Source organism: Nerophis lumbriciformis, linkage group LG01 (assembly GCF_033978685.3).
Source record: "Nerophis lumbriciformis linkage group LG01, RoL_Nlum_v2.1, whole genome shotgun sequence".
NCBI lineage: Eukaryota > Metazoa > Chordata > Actinopteri > Syngnathiformes > Syngnathidae > Nerophis > Nerophis lumbriciformis.
The window spans coordinates 53,404,013-53,427,233 of NC_084548.2; the positions used below are offsets into that span (position 1 = coordinate 53,404,013).

Sequence of the window (23,221 nt, forward strand, 5' to 3'; positions counted from 1 at the left end):
AGGAGACATTTTGACATTGTTACATAAGCATTAACAGCTAGGTTTCATTTACACTATAGGTGAAGAGCCCATTTTTGATTAAGTGCCTCTATTTTGACTATTTGTTAACCATATCCGATATTGCAACTCACTTTCTGAGTAACTATGAGGAACCGAAGAGCACTGAACTGGGGCACGGTTGGAGTCACACCAGGCATTTTAGCTGGCAGAGAGTGAGGCGAGTCCAGCACGGTGCTTGGATTCACCATCTTCTCTACCAGCATCAACCAAGCATCCAGAAACTCCCCTGTCCCATCTGGCAGCTCAGTATGCTCCAGACCCTCAGATACAGGAACCTTTCCACCCATTGACAGGGCCCAGTTGAAAGTCCTATGCAGAAACAACCAATGGAATCCACATTATTTACACAACACATGACCATTCCTTAGTATGTATTAAGACCATTTTTTTAAATTACTTACTCAAATAAGGCATCATGCCCACCAGAGCAGAAGAATTTTTGCAGCATGAGGTGGTAAGGGTACTTCCTCTCATCAAACAACATAGGCGATGTGAAACCCACAGAGCAGATGAAGAAGGTGAGCCTGTCAGATGGAGGCCACACCAATAGTAATATATCAAACACTCTCAAAGACCAGTATGTGAAGGCTTCAAATGATCAGATCCAAAAGGTTCCTCTTACCTGAAACGTGGGGTAGGTGTGTAAGGAGGGGGCAGCCAACTCAGACCCTTGGTGAGGAGCTTGGTGAGGGCAGAAGCAGTGGCTCGAGCAGCAGGTGTGGGCGTAGTGCCTGTGCTTGTGGCGTGGTGGGAGCGGCGTTGACGCACTGGGGAACCGACACACAACTTGACCAGCAGGCCAAATAGCTCAGCAAGAGCCCTTCCTAGTCGAGATGACGCTGAAGGATGGCATAGTTTAAAAAGAGATTATAGACAAAAATTGAGTTGCTTTACCACTTGATATGGGTCATGAAAATCAGTTCACCAGAAAGGAGGGGTTTAATCTGTTTAATGCGTGTGGCCATTGCTGGGGTGAGCTTGGATTTGGCCTTGGGGTCTGTTGAAGTAGGTTCATCTGTCTCCATGGGAGCCAAGCTATCCCCGTCTAAACCCATGCCTTCTAATAGTCCACCGGCAGAAGACTCGACAGGCACCGCTTCTGGATCTACTTGAAAAACATTAGGATGGCACAATTGAAAGGTCTTTCTGAGATACAGTCTTGATCTTTTTTATAGGAATTAAATTAATATAGTACCAGTTCTCCTTGAGCCAGAGGCCGTCGCAGTTGCAGCACTACTAGATGGTTTCTCCTCTTTGGGTAACAGTTTCTGCATGTCGGCTTGCCCAAACTCACAGCCTGGAGGTAGACTGTTGTGGGGGAAATCTAGTGTTAAGAGGAACGTTGTGCTGTAGTGATAAAATAAAGGAGATCATTGGAATTATACCTGTTAGGCGTGCAAAGGGAGAGCAAAACAGTACTCTCCCATACAAGAGAACAGTATAGTTGACTCAGCTTGTTGAGAACACTCAAGCCCAACTGGGAGCCCCACTGGTTAACTGAGATTGCTCTGATTTCACTCTGCTCGGAGATAGAAAAGACACATTTTGAGATATGAATTTGAGAACACTAATGACACCACCATCCTTGGCAATTGTCCAGTCATTGAGACAATAATTTTTTTCAAATATACTGTAAAATTTGTGATTACCTGTCCTACTCGGCAGGTGTGGACAAACATTAGGATGTAGGCATGTGCTGCAGTGAGTGCATGTAGCAGTGGCGTGGCACGAGCCGACAACGTGGCATCCGTAACATGTCCAGCATTAGCCAGTTCTCTCAGAAGAACAGATCCACCAGGCACCTCAATTGGCCGATGTAGAGCCTCAAGAGATGTTAGAATAGTGTCTAGTTGGCACAGTCCCTCCTGAAGTACTTTAGGCTCATGTGAGAGAGTCTAAAAAGGTGGGAAACAGCAGCAAGTGTACTTAGGGATTGGTGAAATGTAGTTAAATTGTTAAGATTCTGTTCCTGATGCTCACCAAAATGGACTTGCATACACCAGCAACAGCCTGGCAAGCAGCTGAAGTTGGGAAGTCTATGGGCAGGTTGGGCAGGCCCAGGATAGAGACCAGAGGTAGCAAGCCCTTCTGGTTCACAAACTCCTGGCAGTGATCATCTGTGGTATTGTTACTGAGTATGGATTCCACAAACTTCATCTGGAACACGTGTGTCAGAAATAAGTAAACATTGTTTTACAGCTGAACAAGAAGAAATTCTGAACTATGCTTAAAACTCAACACTCACCACATTCAAAATATAATCCATAAGAGGAATTGGTATTCGCTCTTCAGTGCCCACCACCCTGAAATAAGGGACACAGTTGAAAGGACAAATATAACAGGAATGCAAACTAAAATTTAGCAAATCATGACAAACAATGTCTATAATAGAGCTGTTGCCCGATTGTGATATAAACCCAGTGTCATACAGTTCAAGTGGCACTGACTGTCTGTTGCTCTCTGGTTCCCCCTGCTGCTGGGTAAACGTGTGGAGGGCCTCCTCTTCCTCTTCATCCTCACTTGAAGCTTCTTCAGCAGCATGGCTGGAGCGTGCTGGTGGTACAGCCACTGTACCATCAGCTTTCTGAATAGATGGTTTCTGGCAGACGTACTCAGGGGCTCGACCCAAATTGCAGATCTCCTCTAGTAACTACCACAACAATAAATGTTTAAAAACCTGTCAATTCACATGGTGCTACAAGTATGCTTGAAATCTTAACATTACCTTAATGATAGCAGTGGTAGCATCGGTCTTCAAGGTTGGTTGGTGTCTCATTAGCTCATCCACCGCACTTCCCAAATTGGATGCAGTGTCACCTACAGGGAGACATCGGATGCATCACAAACTTAAGCAGCCATTAAAGGCATCTATCCATAAGAGACAGCAAACAGGCCAACTCACCCAGTGGGTCAGAGCTGCGTCGACGTCGCATGGCAGGTAAATAGTCAGGAGACAAGAGCACTTTGAAAAGGCGCTCGAAGGGCTGACACTGAACAAAAGAGTGGAGGCCTCTGGCATTCAAGCAGAGGGCACTGAACACATTAGGAAGAGACCCCAAGACCTCACGTGTGGCGGGAACCTAGATAAGAGAATCCATCAAAAACAAGTCAGACAGAAGTATCAGTTATGATGCCAGTATTGACTGCAATAAATAAGAACCTACTCCTGCTGCAAATGCCAACATTTTTTAAAATCAATATGACATCAGCACTCAGCAGCTTCAAGAATTTAAAATGGCTGGGCTACATAAACAAAAATTGCAAAGCCACTAGGAGGATCAGCACTACCAAATTTTAGGTTTTTGTATTGGGCTACAAATATTACATTTGGCTGCAATAAGAAGCCTTTTTCTCTCCTTCGCCGTGGCTGGTTAAGGAAGCAAACTAATGATCCATCTCTTAAGGAATTGGTTCACTCCTCTATTCACTCATCTACTTTCTATTTTACAGAAAGGGTAATGTGAGGTTCAGTTTAAGCAATATTTTGGCAGAAAATATTTCCATTCATGCACCCGTTGACGCTAATGAAGTCTGAAGATTATCAAGTACTGTATAGAGACTTTCAGCAACTTTGTAACAGTTGTTCACTTTTTTTTTTTTTTAAATACATTTACATGTCCGCAGCTTTTCTCATAACACTTTTTTGTTTCCTGATCTACAGATTGACAGTTGTAGTAGATGTTTTTTTAGACACCACTTCCAACTTAAAAGGGTCAATAATAATTACGTTTGATGGTCTGTGCTCTCAAATTCAGTCACAAATTTGTAAGTGGTTCTATCTGAGAACTTGAGTGATCCTCATGAATTCTTCATTTCCTTAGGGGACAACTTTCTGCCTGTTGGACACTATATGTATCGTATTGCTTTGTATTTTACAGTGGAAGCTCGAATTACAAACCTCTTTATTTGCAAACTTTTCGATTTACGAACTTTTAGGTCGGGTCAGGTGTGCGTACCATGTCTCGGTGTGCGAACGCTCCATTCAGTCATTCATTTTAGGTGCCTGCCAGGCAAAATCCAGGGCCATCATTGTAGCAGAGGTGGAGCCTTCCACTCACATTCTGCCTTCCGAGTCGTCCTAATCACGTCTCAGTGCTTCAGTGTGCAGTGTTCTGTGTGTGTGCCTTATGTGTTTTTCTCCCCCTTTTGGCAAGTTTTGTTCATTTTGCTAACTCAATATGAGTCCCAAAAAGCCAACAGACCAGTGCGGAAAAAAGGAGACAAATCCCTGTGGATTAAAAAAATAAGACTATTTGTGAGGAGTACATTGGCTCTCACAAGTATGGCAAGAATGACGAGACAGGCTTTAATTGTGAAAATATATTTCTGGAAAACGATGGCAGAGCAGACTTTCTGCTAGGGTGGGGAACATTACTTTCCTTTCATCTCCTGCGACACATACGAAAGAAGACAGGGGAAGAGGAAAGCGCCTTTCCACCCCCCCTTAGCTCCTTCATATTAATGCAAGTTGATATCACTTTTTTCAATCAATCAATCAATCAATGTTTATTTATATAGCCCTAAATCACAAGTGTCTCAAAGGGCTGCACAAGCCACAACGACATCCTCGGTACAGAGCCCACATAAGGGCAAGGAAAAACTCACCCCAGTGGGACGTCGATGTGAATGACTATGAGAAACCTTGGAGAGGACCGCATATGTGGGTAACCCTCCCCCTCTAGGGAGACCGAATGCATGTTTATTATTGTAGCAATATGGTTGTTAAAGTTTTAGTGATTTCTGATAGGCTTATGTGTGTGTGGGCGTGTTGGCAGAGCAGCACACACAGCAAGATTCTGTTATTAAATAGAAAGCTGATCCATCACCTCCTTGTTATGTTTATTTGAAACAGTGCCGTATAGCAATTTATATTGCGTTCAAAGTGTACAAAGCGTCACTAAAATATGGACTTTTGTTAAGGACTGGAACCCGATATTCAAATATACATCATTTCTTATGGGGAACTCTGCTTCATTACAAACAAACTTTTCCATTTACGAACTCTGTTCAAGAACCAATGAATTTAGTATATCAAAGTTGCACTGCATTTACTTTGTTGTACTTAAGACACTGTGGTCAAAAACCTGACTTGTGTACAATTTTTAAATCATATGATTCTGTATATTATTGTTTTGTATCTTATTTTACTTAGACTTTAGGCAAAAATATGCCCTGATATTGTCTGTTTATTTACATGGTATACTGTGCTACTTATTCATATGTCATCATCCTGATTTGTATAAACTTCCCTGAACAGTGAAATGCACACGGGTCTATATGAACTCATATGTCATCATCCTGATTTGTATAAACTTCCCTGAACAGTGAAATGCACACGGGTCTATATGAACTTTTACTTCCTGGAACTAACAGGAAAAGGGCCTTAAAGGGGAACTGCACTTTTTGGGGGGAATGTTGCCTATCGTTCACAATCATTATGACAGACATGACATCGGATGGATTTTTTTTAATATGCATTTTAACTTGTAAATATTGTAAACCTAAATAAAAGTCCGCTTACATCGGAGCCTAGAGAGATCCTCTATTTCGCCCAAAATATCCAATAAATAACCATTCAAAAACCACCAACAATACTCCATTAACATTTTATGACTTGAATACTAACCAAGTATTAGTTATATTGTTATTATAAGTTCTAACACAGACAAACTATTTTATAGTGGCGCTGTGATCATCACTACAGTGTGTCCCTATGTTTACATCATCTGCTGCTTTCCTGCTTCCTTGCTCCCTGGAAGTTTATTGTAGATCATAAATCATGCATCTCACCTGGACAGAAGAAGACTGAGGAGGTATTCCGACAAGTTGGTACACTTTGACAGCCATTTATGGCCCAGAAATGGCGAGAACGATACGAAAAAACACTTCCCCGCCCAAAAAAAACTTCACTTGGATATTTTTAAGGGCTTTATAGGCTTCATTGTAAGCAAACTTTTAATTGCATTTATTTAAAGGTGCTGTATGTAATAATGTCATGCAAATGGCCCTGATATGTCAAAAGGCATTAATAAATCATGTTCTTTTCGAATACCTTTATAACGGTAGTTCAGCCGGGATATGCTCATTACAAAATTAGATTTACAGCCCCGAAATATTGTTGTTTTCATTTTGATGCACCGCCCTCCACCGTTTGACCAATTACAAAGTCTGTGAGTGTGTCACATCCAGGTTGCCAGTTACGCACCACCCTCTGTCAAGCTACTGCCACTAGTAAAGTTACTAAACATGTCAGACCTTAGTAAATCTAAAAGGCGTCGTTACGATTCTCAACTTATTCATGACAAAGCCAGGAACAAAACGAGGATTTGTATCAAAGATGCCTATGAAAGATGGACGCAATTGAAAGCGGAGAAGATTTTTTAATCTGACGCCAAATTTGCTAATTTCCTCCTCGATAGCAGGGTTTCCCGCAGCGCTTTCTTGTTAAGTCGGCCGCCTTAACAACAAAGAGCCACCGCCTAAACTAACGTCTTAACAAGATCTCCAGCCACACGTGCGCATTTAAAAAACTATTACTGTCCCCAAGCAAACGCATACACTGAGTGTCATACACATGCCAAAATATGGGGGCGCTGCAGCCTAGGACTTAAGACCTATTTAGCCAATCAGAAACATCCAAAACGTCAGTTCCGTAAGCGGCAAATAGCAAAAATGGCGAATCACAGCAAGAAATAATTATATATGTGGACTGACAGAAGTAGAGATACTTTTAAGCATCGTTTTGGAGCTTAAAGTAAAAAAAAACTCACACGGACTTGGAGGGACATCTAAGGAATTTCCTCATCGGAAACAGGACATCACAAAAACAACTATCGACACTAAATTGAAAGCGATTTGTGGAAAGTACAGACAAGCAGTCGACGCAGGTGGAAGAAGTGGTTACGGTAGAGTTGTTTTGCTGACGCAGGTGGAAGAAGTAGTTACGGTAGAGTTGTTTTGCTGTACTTCGAACTATGCGAGCAGATCTCGGGCGGTTCTCCATCAACTACATCCATTCAATTTGGAATAGAAACATCAGATATTGACACAAGCTCTCACAGGAGTTCAGATTCTCCATTCACCCTTGACAGCCTGGTCACAGACAAATGCATGCCGAATGATGTACAAGAGCAGCAAGATTCCAATAAGAGCAATCCACAATCTTCTGTGGTGAAAGAGGGAAGAGCTCTACTTCAGGTATGTGGGCGCTAACTTCATTGCTAGGAAGTAATATTGTTAAAAGGCAGGTAGATGTATATCTGGGGCATCAAAACATTTTTATATGAACTGCACTGCAATTACAAATACTCTTAGATGACCACTTTCAACAATGTGGAATCATAGGTTGCCCATTTGTTTTAATATTATCATTGTTTGACAACAGTGTGACAAAAATACTTGCTTTGGAGTCAGAAGTCAAGATGGAAAGCATATATTAAAGTTCAGCTGTTTTAGATGTACTGTATTTAAATAGGGTTGTATTAAAAATGCTTTGCGTAGTTTCTTGTGATAAATAATATTGAGTTAGGTAAAACTGCAGTTGCATTAAATGTTTTTTTTTCTGTCAAAATTAAAATACCTCGAAGTGCTCTATTAACACACATTGTTTCCCGACGTTGTTGAGGGTCATTTGACATGTTGTAAATAACATGTGCTAACACCTGTTCATCTGTTAATCTTACACCTGTGCTAAAGTGGGTTTATCCCAAATAATGTTCATGATTATTGAATGTAATTTTGTAAAAATCCTTATAAAAAATTTTTTTTTTTCACTAGGCAAAACTCAACAGCCACAAGCAGGACAGACTAAAACGAAAATTTCCAATCGAGAATGCAGTAGAAGACGTCCAGATAAAGAAGAGACTTCTGGACATGATGGAGACATCAGAGAAGCGATCGTCTGACAATTTAGACAAACTAACATCAAATTACTAAGTCAAAATATTGACTTACTAATAATGACATACTTAGTATCTCAGGCAACTAGGACTGTTTTGTGTTTTGTTTATACGTTACGGAAAAAATGCCGAGATATATATCGTATAGCGCCATTCTGCAAATGGAGCGGAAAACACAACCAAAAATTGTAGGCTTCTTTATTTCTCTAATATTTGTATTTATTATAAGATATTGTTATTTGGTTATTTTTTAATAAACAATGTGTTCAATGTAATCAAGAGTCTGTAGTCTATTGCCGTTATGCGTAACGTGGGTTGGCTCATAGAATTACACTCTGCACTGAAAGATGGTGATGTGCGTAAATGGAAGAGAATGCAGTGCGTCAGGTTAAATGCAATATGGAGTTATGCTGAACGAAATGCGGCGGTAATTTTACTGTTGGCCTTGGCTTGCCATCAAAGTAGGCCTATACGATATATATTACATAGTTATTTCGATGGTGGTCCGTGCGGTCAAACTAGACATTTTAGCAGGTGTAATGCCAACAATCTGTCCCGACTCCCGACGAAAATATTGCTTCCTAACTTTACAAATACATTTGGCTAATCGACATCAGTAAAATGTGGCATAATTACTAAGTAAACCACCTTGCAAAAAGCATAAACAAGAGAAACCTACAGCATAGGACTCGTCGATTGCCATTTGAAGTTCCTTGGAGTAGGATTTGGATTCAGCTGGTATCTGGCAACCTCAGTCATGAAGAGTGGGAGGGGACTACAGAATTTTGACCGTGATTGCAGTACCATTCCTGGCCACATTACTAAATATGGCACCTTTAATATTTAGTATGCAAAAAAACGATAGTGAACAATAGGCAAAATTTTATAAAAGCGCAGTTCCCCTTTAAACTAGCTAGCACATCCTTTGGTTTGACTGGCTAAGATGTATGAACAAATATCTGTATCTTGCTAACAGGATACATGTTTTGGCTGTGCCCATCCTTGTGTGGATATTATTTCTTTTTAAAATGGCCTTTAAAAATAGTTGTTTGGAGCTGCTTTAAACTCACATCTTTGATGAGAAGGGCATGGAGCATAACATCAGTGAGACCATTATCCTGCAGGGAGGAAAGCAGAGATGGCTCCTGGAACACAAACACTGTCACAACCTCTGTTGCTGTGAACCCAAAAGAACAAGAAGGGAAAAATATAAATTATTTATTGTGGTTTTATAATAACACAGCAAGCAGTAAATTAACACATAGAATGTACTTGGAGATTTGTATTATTAATTGAAGCTTGAACATGAACTTACCCAGAAGAAACAGTGAGGGTCCGTAATATTCTGCATTACTGATGATGTGCTTGAGTGAGGTAGGCAAAGATCCATCCATTACTTGAAAATATAAATAACAGTGAACACTCAAATATCAGCATGAAACAATTGTTTTTCTTGAATTTCATACATGTGAACAAGACCTTTAACTTTAAGCTCTCGGTGAAGAGGATGGAAATGACTCACCATGGCGAATACCATCAGAAAAGGCAGGGTCTTGAATGGCTTTCTTCAAGAAATTGAGCATTGATTTTAAGAGAGCTGCCCTTTGAGGAATACACTGCATGCCTGCAGGAAAAAAATTGATGAACATTTTGTGTTATTGTAATATTCTAATTGCATGTGTATACTATATTGCATTGTGTGTGTGTATGTCTACCTGCACGAGGCGTGTTTGGAGTGCTGCTCTGTGCTCGCTGGTCCACCTCTGATCTGGAACCAGATGTTGATGGTCCAGGGCTGCTTTCCATGGCAACTTCAGATGCTGGTAAATATATTAAAATGATCAGATATTTTTTAACATTTGTAGGCTTTGACACATGTTCATGAATGCCTTCAACCTATCTGACAATAGAAAAAAATAATGGTAAAGTTGACTTACTCTCCATGTCTGTGTCCATGTCCTCAGACTCCACAGCAGCACTTGGCCTCTGAATCTTTGGCTTGATGACAAATGGGCACTCTTTCCTCGACAGGTCCACCTCATGCTACATGTGTCAAATACAGGATACATGACTAAGTATGAATATTTAGCAGAGGTGGCAATGATTCTACTTGTCAGAAACAAGAAGGAAAAGCCAACCTCTAGCCTGCAGATGAAAATGGAAAGGCCGCTGTGGGACTGGAAGGCAGCCATGTCTAGATTGGTGATGAGATCCACAACCCGAACAGCTCTTGTAACAAAAGTGATCTGGTCCTGCTCGTCACCTAGAAATTTAATCACCTGCAAAAATCATGCCATAAGATAAAGAAAACAGCTTTGATTAACAGATGTAGGTACACAGGAGCAGTTACCTTTAAGAGGGCTTCCATCATTCCACAGGAGACAAGGGCTTCACCCCCAGCATCATAGCTGGCCAAATGATACAGAAAGGAAAAGAGTGCAGTGGCAAACTGGTGTGGGTAAGGTTCCATCAAAGGATCTAAGAAAAATAGGTTACATTTCAAGTATTTTTATTAAGATGCTTAACCACCCGCTAGCAAAAAGAACACTCACCAATCATTGCTTGTATACAGTTGCGAACCAACACAGGCAAGAAGCCATGGTAGGAAGCAGTGCCAGTGCAGTCAATGATGTTGGAAAGCTTGGGTGTCCTCTCCAAGTGAACAATGGAAGTTAAAGTGCGCAGAGATGCAGCCTTGATATCCTGAAGCATAATGACAAGTTTCAAACTAGGGCTGCATGATTAATCGACATCTAATCCACATCACGGTTCTAATTAGTTTGATTACGTGACCGCAAAAGGCTAAGGTTTTTTTCTCTCTGCGCCCTCATCGGCATTTGAGTGACAGGCATGATCAGAATTGTTGAGCCTTGTGTTTCTTTGTTTCTTGTTTCAAACATGGAGAAAGAGGACCCACTCTGCATAGCTTTTAGCACCTGTGCGTGTTTATTTAACAAAGGGTTTCCCCTTATTGTAACTGAATGTGGTGCACTGCCACGACATTTTCATTGCAGCCACACTTGGAAAATATGTTTTTTCATACATGAAAACAATTTAAAGTAATGTAATATATTGTAGTCCCCATAAGAAGTCACATAAAGTCTAACACTATTTTTTAACTTTTATTGCCAATCTTGTGATAACAAACGGCACAATTCCAACCGGTTTTACCCCGTGCAAACACTTTCGTCTCTGTGCTTCCACGGACACAACAACACTTCCTCATTCTCCGCCAAAACTCGGCCATAGAAAACAGACTTAAATCGCCGAAAACAGCGCTGCTGAAAATGGATGTAAGCAAGACCCACGCCATTGACTGGATAATTGTCAGCATGTCTGCGATTTGGACGTAACTTTAATACAGCCTAGATATACCCGCGGACAGCCATCTACAAAATGCGCAAATATTAAGAGGAGAGTGGCAGCTTTTAGGAGAGAAAATCCAACTGGAGCAGCAGCGTCAAGCAAGTGTGACGTCAAGCTCACCTCTTTCGCTAAAAGATGCTAGATTTGTTGTTAGTTGTTTTTAATAAAATAAAGTCATCATAAGTCTCTAGACACATGAAACATTCTCCAACAATAAGTAGAGACAATTAAATATGGCAAATCAATATTAAAATATATGTTGATACGAATAACAGATATTTTTTTAAATGCATGCATACATTTTTTTGGGAGAAAATCATATAGCAAATTATGCGATTACGTCATGGCAACCGCACACATAACCACGCCCCCACCACCACAAGTATATTGGCAATCCAGGAGAACCCTGTAACAGTAGAATTAAATGAACGCAGTGATCCCTCTTTTTAGTCATCTACAATCTTTGTCTAGGTGGGATGAGAGCGACTCAGCGAGACTACATACAGAAAGCAAGAAGTACGGCAAAGTAACAAAAATTAGTAATTAAAAAATATGATTACAAAGTTGAATATCGTTGTGGGAATCGGATGGGCAATATGTGCTGCCCTATTTCAAACTAGTGTTTTAACTTCACAGTACCTAGCGTATTTTCTGCACTACAAGGCGCACCGGATTATAAGGCGCACCTTCAATGAATGGCCTATTTTAAAACTTTGTTCATATATAAGGCGCATAGAATAGACGCTACAGTAGAGGCTGGGGTTACGTTATGCATCCCATAGTTGCAAGACCTGTTGTGGCTCATTATTGATCCATATATAAGGCGCACCGGATTGTAAGGCGCACTGTCAGCTTTTGAGAAAATTGGAGGTTTTTAGGTGCGCCTTATAGTGCGAAAAATACGGTACATATCTTGCAGTATGGGGTGAGGTGGGGAAATAGTGACATACCAGAAAAATTCATTATCACTTACCACTAGTTGTTTGTCTGTAATCTGTAATACATCCACCAATTCTTCTATTAAGCCATTATAGAGAATACTGTTTGTGGACTCTTGAAGTGCATTTGAATACACTGCAAATACATAAAAATATTGGACATTATAAATGTATGACGCTTTACAAATAATCTGAAGTAAGTGGCTTTAACTCACCCAGTATAGAAATGGCATGGAGTCTGGCCTGCACGGCCTGCAGCCTCTTTTTATGATTTGAAAAGCCATGAGCCAATCGAATGTGTGTGAAAAGCAGGGTCTGCTTGTCTTTCGGGATGTTGTACATCACTGTGAGCGACTCCATGATCTCAGATGGACGGTCTGAAATCTGAAAGAAAAACAATGCACCGTTTAAAATAAGGCACCTCTATATTCCTTACTCTAGCATAATAATGAGGCCATTTCAGCACATACCTTGTCAAGTTGTTCAATATGAATATAGTGTAATGTGTTACTGCTCGTCTGTTGGAGATAAGTTTTGAAAATTTAAATACATTACATAATCCACTAAAGGAAACACACACACACAAGAAAAAAATGGTTTGTCTTTACCTTCCTCTCTATTTTGACCTCAGGACCGGGTTCAGCATAAAACTCAAAGTGCAGCGTGGTGGCACTGGGAGGGTACTTCTAAAAAGTGGACAACACAGTTTAACAAATCTCATCCAACATTTTTTTATAAAAGGCAAAATCATAAAGCCTTTGGTGATCAAAGGCCATTTGCGGCCCCGCAGTTTATTTTCCATTGGCCAGTGGCTTATTCCAATTCAATTAAAAATGGCACTAATCAGAACATTAGAAAGTAGAGATGTAACGGTATCAAATCTCACGGTATTAAGGCCCCAATATGATATTATTCTATTGCGGTACACGTCCAAAAAAGGTTTGGTAAAAATGCCATTGTGTGTAAAATTAAATAGCAGGAATGTTTAGGATAAACACGCTTACTGTAATTGAACACAAACATTGTTTGTGTTAAACATTCTTAGTATTTCTATGTGCAAACAATTGTACAGGAACATCTACCGGTACTGTTTCAAGCAAATACCTAAAAAAATAACTAGTTTATGTCTTTAAAGTAACAATGTAAACATCCAGTGCAACAAGTGTAAAACAATATTGTACAGTTTAGTGTCTTTCAACTTTCACATTATGGGAAGCAGTGTCACTACAGTGGTAATTTTTTTATATCAGTCTGGAAAATGTTTTTTCTAAGAAAAGTAAACTAACAATGTAATGTAATATTGTAAGTACCTTTCAAACTGATGTTTGGCTTTGCTGGCTTCAAATATCTTTGTGTGACAGTTTAAGGTTGCAACTTGTCCAGCCCTGCCTTCTGCCAGAGTGCAGCTGGAATAGGCTTCTGCCCCTCCGCAGCATCACGAAAGACAAGCGGTCGAAAAATAGATGGATGGATTGAGGATGTATATAATAACTTTTTAGTTTACTCGTATTTACAGCGGCAAACATTTTTTTTGGATGATTTTCTGCTGTTCAGTGTGACAAGACTGTCTCCTTGAAAACGCGCTTCGCTTTGCAAAACTCAAGACTTTTTTTTACCTCTGCCAAAGAGGTTGTGTTTTGGCCTGGGCTTGTTTGTCTGTTAGCAACATAACTCAACCAGTTATTGACAGATCAAATGTCCAAAAATACAATTGCTTTTCTCTACGACAAAAACGCACACACTTCACTTCCTGCTTACGGGGTTCCATGCAGCCACCTTGCCTTTCCCGCGCTGTGCATAGAATTGTAGTTGATGTAGTTTATTTACAGACTCGGCCAACGCTTAAACGCCAGATAAAAATTACACTACCAAGTTTTCCTTTGATACCGTCACATTGCAACCAAAATACCTAATTTATAATACCGTTACATCCCTATTATAAATGATTACAATTGGGGCCACTGAATTTATTTTAATGTAAAAGGTTACTGGATGTTGTGAGAACGTTGAAATGTTGACAAAAGAAGGAATTACTAATACAAAACAAACCATAGTGAAGCTAGTACGCCTTTTTATTTGTTATCGAACATTTTAGGATTTTGTTTCCAACAACTACTGACTGATGTTTGTGCTTTTTTAACAAAAAGAACATAAAAAAGGGACCCAACTTCTTACATTTTCTGCATGCATTAAGCAATACACCGTAGTTTACAGATTCTTACCGTCATAAGGAGATCTCTACAGCACTCAGCTAGGCCAAAGCCATTTTCTTTTCCACCCCAGCTCTAATGAGGTAAACAGAGACACTAAACATTGCACTTTTTTCTTTCGAGGGGCTGGTGGAAGTATCTTGTCACAAAACATTTACTCAACCTCAGCCAGATGTTGCAGACGGGCAAGCAGAGGTGTTCTTTTGTCAGATCCTAATCTTGTGATGTAGTTGGAACGCTTACTGAACACATAAAGCAGGTTCAGCACAGAGAGGACCACTTGCATGTCACATGATGCCAACAAGGTTGTTAAGTGCTGCACAGGAGAGAACAGAAAAGAACATTGTTTTTCCTTATTCGTGAGCTGCTTTAAATATTATGACAATTGCATGTTTCAGGATAACCATGCCATTTGTTCAAGTGTGTCAAACTAATCCTACCTCTATGGAGCTGTAAAGGTGCCTAGAGAAGCTGTACTCAATGAGCAAAGCTGTGAAGTTGAGCACTGCCAAAAGCAGGGCTTTGAGTTGTCCGTTGTCTGGCCGGTCACACACCAACAGCCATGACATGGTCTCCACTGTCTGGCCTGCATCACACAGGATGCCATCAAAGCGGTCTAGTAGATCCACCCAGTGGTACAACTCACACTATTAAGGACAAACCAAAATGAGGTTGCAATCATTTTCTGACATCCTCTAACAATCTTTCACTTCAGTAATTTGATCAAATGAAACAGATTGATCCCATTGCTATCAAGTGCAGGTATGTGCAAAATGCACCCGGTCAAAGTCATGGTTATGTTGTTACTGCCTCTCAGTTTCCAAAGATGAGGTTTTTGAGGTGTACCTTGCCAATATTCCAGGTCTTTATGTGCTGTAGTTCAACAAGCAGTTGCTCATCACTGCATGCCTTCAACTTCTCTATTAGTATCCTACAGTCAGCAGGCTGTTGGTGAAGAAGATGCATGTGAAAAACATCCCAAAAGCACATACATTTCACTTTTGCTTCTTTTCTAAATGTTAAGAAATGCTTAGGGTCAACATGAGGTTACAGGTTGTTATCTAAAAATGTTAAACACTGTATAGAAATTTGAATTGGCTGAGATAATGTGCCGTAAGTCACAAATCCCCACGGCTCAGAGGACTCATGCGTGTTAAGATGATAAAAAAAACCTCTGTGGAGCTATCAAATCGATTAATTTCTCTTTAATATATATATATATATATATATATATATATATATATATATATATATATATATATACTGTATGTTTGCATTGCACCTACATTTTATTGAGAGCTATTTGGGCCGTAAAATATATCACGTAGTTGCATAAATCTACGGTTGTTATACCAAAATGTAACTCAGTGCAGAAATTTTAAATGTGACTAAAAACTATCATTCAGCAATTTTTTTTAAATACTCACAGCTTCAGTAGGGGTTTTCTTTAATTTGCTTCGGTCCACCTTCATGGTTCCTGAAATCTATTCGAAGCTCCTGTGGAAAAGTGCAGGTATTGGTAAACTACTTCAGAGATTTTAATTTAATGTTAAAAATGAAATTGATCAATAGCAGTGGAGGAAATTTGAGATCTATACATACAGAAAATGATTTGGCAACATCTACTTAGCGACATGCTTCAGTCACTTCATCTGCAAAGAGAAACCAAAACAAGGATCAAATGGAGTAGGGAAGAAATTCTACAGAGTTCTAATGAATGATCAGATCAACAGTTACCGGTATCTTAAATATTTACAAACCACTCAACTAGTATGTCCAATGAAGGGCAGTGGTGAGCTGTACTTCAAGTAAAATCTAAATGGTAGTTAATAATATAAAACCCCCAAAAATTGCTCTAGGAAGTCATCTAGCAATGACTGTTCATCACAAAGCAGACTAAGGGTGAACATTAGCCAGTGAGTAGCCAGAAACACACGACACAGAGTATAATAAACGATTGATCTCGACTATTCCTACAAGGGTGTATTATGTATTGTCGTTACCAATGATAAAAACTACACCAAAAACGACATCCCTGCCCCTTTGCTTACCACAACAACCACAAAACAATGACAACTTATAAAGTTAGTGCTAGCAGGCTGGCTAGCTAGTTAGCATGCTAACATCACTGCTAATACCAGCGTAATGTTATTTGCTAACTGGTAACAGTTGGCGAACGTATACGCCTGTCACACTGTCGCTAATAGCCTTACAGCCATTCTTGAAATAAGACTTGGTACACGTTCGAGGAAACGGCACTACAGCAATGAAGCAAAAGGACAGATTTGATGCAAAGTTGGTGTTAGCATGTGCCGCTTTTAAGTATGTCAAGACACAGTTCAAAGCTTTAAAAATACCACCAGTCGTAGTACAAGTCGGCTTAAAACGCATGAAAGACAAGTGTGTACTAAGAAGCAAACATGTAGGAATAATGCTTTCCAACAACACTAGCGTATTAACCATCGGAGTCAGCACTGTCAATCCACAACTCGGAGATTTACCACACTGTCCTGGCTGGACTCCGCTAATTTAGGTCCGGGCTGCACAGGCCGCGAAAGAAACCCGCAGTTCCTTCGTGTCCCGTCTCGCCTCACAGCAACGACTACACAGCAAAATCACTCGGGGTAGCCGCGACGATTACATGCGTGGAGGTGAAATAATTGCAGCGATGTAACTTGTGTTTACCGAGACTCGGCTTCTTACCCTCACTCATCAGACAGTCGTAGCACATGCTAGCTGGCAAGCTAGCTGCGGTCAATTGGTTAGCAGGCGAACACGCATACTAACTCGCTGAATCATTGTCGGACGGGACGGGCATGACACTGCGAGTTGGGCTTCACGCTCTGCGTTCGGGAGGCAAAATAAACGACCAACCAGCGGTTTGTGGCTCAGCAAAGAACAGTGATCGTTCGTACGTTGTATGGTTTTTTACACGAGTGACGTTGCCAGCGCGTGTACAGAGCACATAGGCACCAGCGTTTGAGCCGGGACTCTGGGTAGTGTGCAAAAAGTCGCCAGTGCTACTAACAAGCCCCGGATTCCTGCAACTCCTTTCCAGACAAAATGCAATGTCGTAAAACGCAACCACAATATTTATTTGCGTATTGTTAGTTTTTATATGCATATTATTACCGATTATTTGCTGTAATATAACAACTGTCACGTTGTAACCAACTGCACAATGTGTGTGCCCAGTGGTGGGTTGTGAGTAGGAAGACAAATACACAACATCCATCCATCCATTTTCTACCGTTTGTCCCTTTTTTTTTGATTGATTGAAACTTTTATTAGTAGATTGCACAGTACAGTACATATTCCGTACATTTGACCACTAAATGGTAACACCCGAATACGTTTTTCAACTTGTCAAGTTGATAAATTCATGGTAAGAATGGGTCAGAACAGCTCTTAAATTGTGGTACATTTGCACAGCATATACAGACCTTCAGTATATCTGTATATGGAATTAAATTATGGAATGGATTAAGCAAAGCAATCAAACATTGTACTAATATGATCCACTTCAAGAAACTCTTCAAACTTAAAGTGTTTACAAAGTACAAAGAAGAAGAACCATGATAAACATTCTGAATTTATTTCATCCATCCATCCGTTCATTTTCAAAATAATCTTACTCATCTCACCATATGAAATGTAACTTACTTCACCGAGTATTATTTATTTATTTTTATTGTGATTACTTATGGAGTATATTGTGAATAAATTGAGAAGGACTGGGCTAATTTGAGTGCTCTAATCCTCTCTAAAGTTTGGTGCACATCCCCTACTCAGGTACGATTGGAAGTGTGCCAGGGCACGGCTAGACTGCATAAAGACATGGAACATCGCGCCTAGCTACGTCTTAATGGTAACCGACACATTTCATGATAGACATAAAGGACCCAAAGTAACACAAACGTCAAAACCCACGGCACATTCGCTTACCATCGTCTACATTTGTGTAAAGAATATGCGTCATTTTGTTATTGTGATGGCTTCTCTCCACGTAGTTGAAGACAACTACCTCCTTCTACAGAAGACATAGTAAGAACAGCTTTGAAGTTGGGGAAATACATTGCAATAATACAGCAGTATTGCTTGGTGGCAACCATGTGACCTAGAAGCCCCCAACCCCTTACTTCAGGTTAATACATGGAAGGCAACATTCAGTATAGCTACGGTTTATTTAGCTTTAGCAGTACAGATGTGGGCATATTTTAAAATGTTTTGCTGTAAATATACAAGCCAAATGTGTATATATATATATATATATATATATATATATATATAAATAAATTAAGGTCAGAAAAAAACACAGAGGATATATCATCCCTACAAGCCTGTTTCGCAGACGAGCAGGGAAACCTGCGAAACAGGCTTGTAGGGATGATATAACCTCTGTTTTTTCTGACCTAACATATATTCCGCTCTACCCCGGTATTGAGCACTGTAAAACGGATAAACCACAGAAACCTTGACTGAATATACAATATATATATAAGAGCTGAATGTGAAGGAGTTTGGGAGTTTTCTCAAGTTAAAAATGGTCCACATTACCAAAAATGGCCTTTTCAATCTATCTGGTTGACAGCACATCGTTACTTCGCATCTGGATAAGTCTACCAATTAAGCATTCAGCTATGAAAGACAACGTTGGACTTGTTCGTGCATCCATAAGTAAATACAGTTTTGTGCATTGTCAATGCATATATATAATATATAAGTTTTTGGAGTTGCTGTTTCAAGCCAAATATTTTGCCATCATCTATAATTCAGCATCTGCAGTTGCTTTAATGGTGCGTCTCAATTTTAGTTAGATTCAGCAACATCCAGATTAGGCATGGACCGGTTACCGGTTTTAGGGTATACTTCGGTATTATTAATAAGTGACCCTTTCCAAAACCACTAATATTTTCTTTCATAGCGTTCCTGAGGTATGACGGAAAGTGGAAGATAGAAATCCTTCCGGTTGCATTAAACTGCAATAACGTAAAGTATCACAGCCTCTCATCCAGCTCTGCATGCTGTATGGTGGATAAAAGACATGCAAAACGGGTTTGCGGACAGTGGTAGCAAAAGAAAGACACACTGAACATGATAGTACATGTACATCACTATATGCTAAATTTAAGTTAAAGTTAGATCTGTCTTGCTTGTCATGTATTAACTAACATTTGAACCTTATTGAAAATGAGATAATCTTAGTCATCTAATTATGTGAATCATAACTTAACTATTCATGAGAATTGTATGTATTATTCATTAATTTTAATTGTGTTATAAATTAAGAACAAGGAGTGAACAAATATGTTAGTAATTGCTATGTAGTGAAAAAGGGGTAGGATTAAATAAGATCTGCTTCTTCCTACTCCTTTTCGAACATTTAATGAGAAAATGGAAATATGCAATGTATCACATAGTAACTGTATGCATGTTCAAAATAAACTTCAACAACAACTACCCTTTGCATCTGGTGTAAGTGACACAAATACTAACTTGTTAAGGAGGATATGGCATTCTAAAATGACTAACACCAACTGGCTAACACGACACGAAGAAGAGAAGCACAGACATAATGTTATGTTTTTACTTCAACACTAAAATTAAAGTTATAATTGAGCCAGCAAATTAATCAAAACTCAACAAATACACACTCCTACAACTCCAAAGCACTCTCGTGGACAAGTTGCTATTGAATATGCGGCCTACAAGGTATTTATTAATCAAATTTTATTAATACTATGTAGCCATGTTTTCTTGCTACGAAACATTGCACCGTGCACGCTTTAACAACAACAACAACAACAACACACAACTCCTTTCCATGTGGAAGTTACCTAAAGAAAACTGTGACCTTTGCAGACTGTGTTTCGCCTAAGTAGCTTGGGCCTTTATGAACTCTGTAATAACTTACTAAAATCTGTATTGAAACTATTTCTACAAGCAAGAACAGTGCATTTGTATGGCATTCCACTCCTCTTTCAATTGACTTTTTTCAAGAAATACACTGCGTTTGCCCACCATGTGCTTGAGTCCGAAGGAAGAGAAACCAGATGTGACAGCAGGTGCAACCCAGCAATCTAACTGATGGCACAAACAAAGGGGTCGAAGCACAAATGCTCAGTGTGACAGGGCTGGACAGAAGGGGGGAATCATGCCAAATAATAAAATCGTTAGAAATCATTTTTGTCTTGTTTATTTGCCATTTAATTTAAGTTTGTCAAATAGCAGTTTTTCCACTTTAATTTGGACAATTATTCATTAATGTATTCATAAATATATCTGGTTTAGGATGGAATTTAAAGATATAGTAAAGCAAATGTTGTTAAACATTTCAACATTGACCCAAAAGACTTACAGATTGGGAACAAAACAAAATCAAGTCCACACTGACTAGAGAGGGGTGGAGAAACAAAGCTTATGAAGCTTCTAGAGCAGCTTTATTTCATATGGGACAAATGCAACCAAGTAGGGAGAGACATAAGCCACAATACAATATGAAATCAAATATATTGTTATACATACAGTGCCTCCGGAAATTATTCACAGTGCTTCACTTGTTTCCACATTTATAAAAGCAACAGTCTTACTCCAAAATAGAATAAATTAATTCATACAAAAACCCAATGACAACATGGAGAAGTGTTTTTTTTCTATTCCAAATGTACTAAAAATCTAAATCAAATTTATATATATATATATATATATATATATATATATATATATATATATAGCATCATTTTTCACATTTTGTTGTGTTAAAGCCTTAGTCCAAAATGGATAGATACATGTTTACTCTCAAAAATGTACACACAATACAACAATTTGAAAAGTTTTTTTTTTAAATTTTGCAAAATAATAATAATTATAAAAATAAAAATAAATCACATGTACATAAGTATTCACAGCCTTTGCTCAATACTTTGTTGAGGCACCTTTGGCAGAAACTACAGTTCCAAGTCTTTTTGAATATGATGCCACAAGTTTTGCACACCAATCTATGGGCAGTTTCGCCCATTCCTATTTGCAGCACCTCTCAAGCTCCATCAGGTTGGATGGGAAGTGTTGGTTTTAATCCGGAATGTCTATGTACATTGCTGCATTCATCTTTCTCTTTATCTTGACTAGTCTCCCTGTTTGTGCCGCTGGAAAACATCCCCACATCATGATGCCACTACCACGTTTCACTGTAGAGATGGTATTGATCTGTTGATGAGCAGTGCCTGGATACCTCCAAATGTGGCATTCATGCCAAAGAGTTCAATCTTTGTTGCATCAGACCATGGGATTTTGTTTCTTATGGTCTATGAGTCTTTCAGGTGCATTTTGGCAAACGTTTTACTAAGAAAGAGTTTCCGTCTGGCCACTCTACCAAACAGGTCTGATTGGTGGATTGCTGCAGGGATGGAAGTCCTTCTGGAAGGTTCTCTTCTCTCCACAGAAGAATGCTGTAGCTATGACAGAGTGACTATCGGGTTCGTGGTCACTTCCGTGACTAGACTAAGCTGAATGCAGCAATATACAGAGACATCCTGGATGAAAATCAATTCTTCCAATCCAACCTTTTGCAAAAAGCAATGAGCAAAGAGGAATGGCCGAAACTGACTAAAGATACAAGTGCCACGCTTGTGGCATCGTATTCAAAAAGGCTTGAGGCTCTAATTGCTGCCAAAGGTGCATCAAAGGCTATTGAGCAAAGGCTGTGAATACTTGCATAACTACATGGAATTTTTTATTCTATATTTTTAATAAATTTGCTATTTTCTTCCACATTGTCATTATGGGGTATTGTCTGTACAATTTTGAGAAAAAAAAAAAGAAGTTTTGACACACCTTCTCATTCAATGCGTTTTCTTTATTTTCATGACTATTTACATTGTAGATTGTCACTGAAGGTATCAAAACTATGAATGAACACGTGGAGTTATGTACTTAAAAAGAAAAGTGAAATAACTGAAAACATGTTTTATATTGTAGTTTCTTCAAAATACCCACACTTTGCTCTGATTACTGCTTTGCACACTCTCGGCATTCTCTCGATGAGCTTCAAGAGGTAATCACCTGAAATGGTTTTCACTTCACGGGTGTGCTTGAAGCTCATCACTCTCGGCATTCTTTCGATGAGCTTCAAGCACACCTGTGAAGTGAAAACCATTTCACTTCACTTGAAGCTCATCGAGAGAATGCCGAGAGTGAGCAAAGCAATAATCATATATATATGTATATATATATATATATATATATATATATATATATATATATATATATATATATACACATTTAAACACACGTACACATTTATATACACACACACATATACATAAATATACACACACACATTTACATATACACATACATTTACATAAATGAACACACACACACACACACACACACACACACACACACACACACACACACACACACACACACACACACACACACACACACACACACACACACACACACACACACATATATATATTTATGTACATGTACATACATATATACTGTACATAGATATATACATACATATACACATAAATGCCTTTAAAGCCTTTGATCAATACTTAGTTGATGCACCTTTGACAACCATGACAGCTTCAAGTCTTTTTTAAATTTAATTCCACAAGCTTAGTATTCCTCTTTGAAAAGTTGCACCCATTCTTATTTGCAGAATTTCTTAAACTCCATCAAGTTGGATGTGAAGCACTGTTGTACAGTAGGGATGTAACGATATTGTATATTCCGC

At 39.2% G+C, this 23,221-nt stretch overlaps 1 protein-coding gene across 12 annotated transcripts in view; it reads right to left on the minus strand.

Annotated features, from left to right (window-relative positions):
• Window positions 1-23,221, minus strand: part of huwe1 (HECT, UBA and WWE domain containing E3 ubiquitin protein ligase 1) — a 67,742-nt gene that overhangs the window by 36,332 nt on the left and 8,189 nt on the right. For 7 of the 12 annotated variants that reach the window (XM_061986667.2, XM_061986668.2, XM_061986654.2 and 4 more), the window contains exons 3-32: window positions 16,075-16,124; window positions 15,900-15,969; window positions 15,319-15,417; window positions 14,913-15,119; window positions 14,636-14,788; window positions 14,485-14,547; window positions 12,871-12,948; window positions 12,733-12,780; window positions 12,478-12,646; window positions 12,298-12,398; window positions 10,511-10,661; window positions 10,309-10,436; window positions 10,097-10,237; window positions 9,896-10,001; window positions 9,674-9,778; window positions 9,481-9,582; window positions 9,274-9,354; window positions 9,029-9,135; window positions 2,963-3,140; window positions 2,786-2,877; window positions 2,490-2,710; window positions 2,306-2,363; window positions 2,041-2,217; window positions 1,710-1,955; window positions 1,446-1,579; window positions 1,256-1,368; window positions 986-1,168; window positions 683-899; window positions 462-584; window positions 132-369 (exon numbers count right to left, since the gene is read on the minus strand). In XM_061986667.2, the coding sequence (XP_061842651.1) occupies window positions 132-369; window positions 462-584; window positions 683-899; window positions 986-1,168; window positions 1,256-1,368; window positions 1,446-1,579; window positions 1,710-1,955; window positions 2,041-2,217; window positions 2,306-2,363; window positions 2,490-2,710; window positions 2,786-2,877; window positions 2,963-3,140; window positions 9,029-9,135; window positions 9,274-9,354; window positions 9,481-9,582; window positions 9,674-9,778; window positions 9,896-10,001; window positions 10,097-10,237; window positions 10,309-10,436; window positions 10,511-10,661; window positions 12,298-12,398; window positions 12,478-12,646; window positions 12,733-12,780; window positions 12,871-12,948; window positions 14,485-14,547; window positions 14,636-14,788; window positions 14,913-15,119; window positions 15,319-15,417; window positions 15,900-15,944 (3,864 nt within the window). In that variant the 5' untranslated portion in view covers window positions 15,945-15,969; window positions 16,075-16,124. Of the gene's footprint in view, window positions 1-131; window positions 370-461; window positions 585-682; window positions 900-985; window positions 1,169-1,255; window positions 1,369-1,445; window positions 1,580-1,709; window positions 1,956-2,040; window positions 2,218-2,305; window positions 2,364-2,489; window positions 2,711-2,785; window positions 2,878-2,962; window positions 3,141-9,028; window positions 9,136-9,273; window positions 9,355-9,480; window positions 9,583-9,673; window positions 9,779-9,895; window positions 10,002-10,096; window positions 10,238-10,308; window positions 10,437-10,510; window positions 10,662-12,297; window positions 12,399-12,477; window positions 12,647-12,732; window positions 12,781-12,870; window positions 12,949-14,484; window positions 14,548-14,635; window positions 14,789-14,912; window positions 15,120-15,318; window positions 15,418-15,899; window positions 15,970-16,074; window positions 16,125-17,175; window positions 17,427-23,221 lie in introns of those variants that run through there. The other 5 variants (XM_061986670.2, XM_072913953.1, XM_061986636.2 and 2 more) reach the window with 4 other exon arrangements.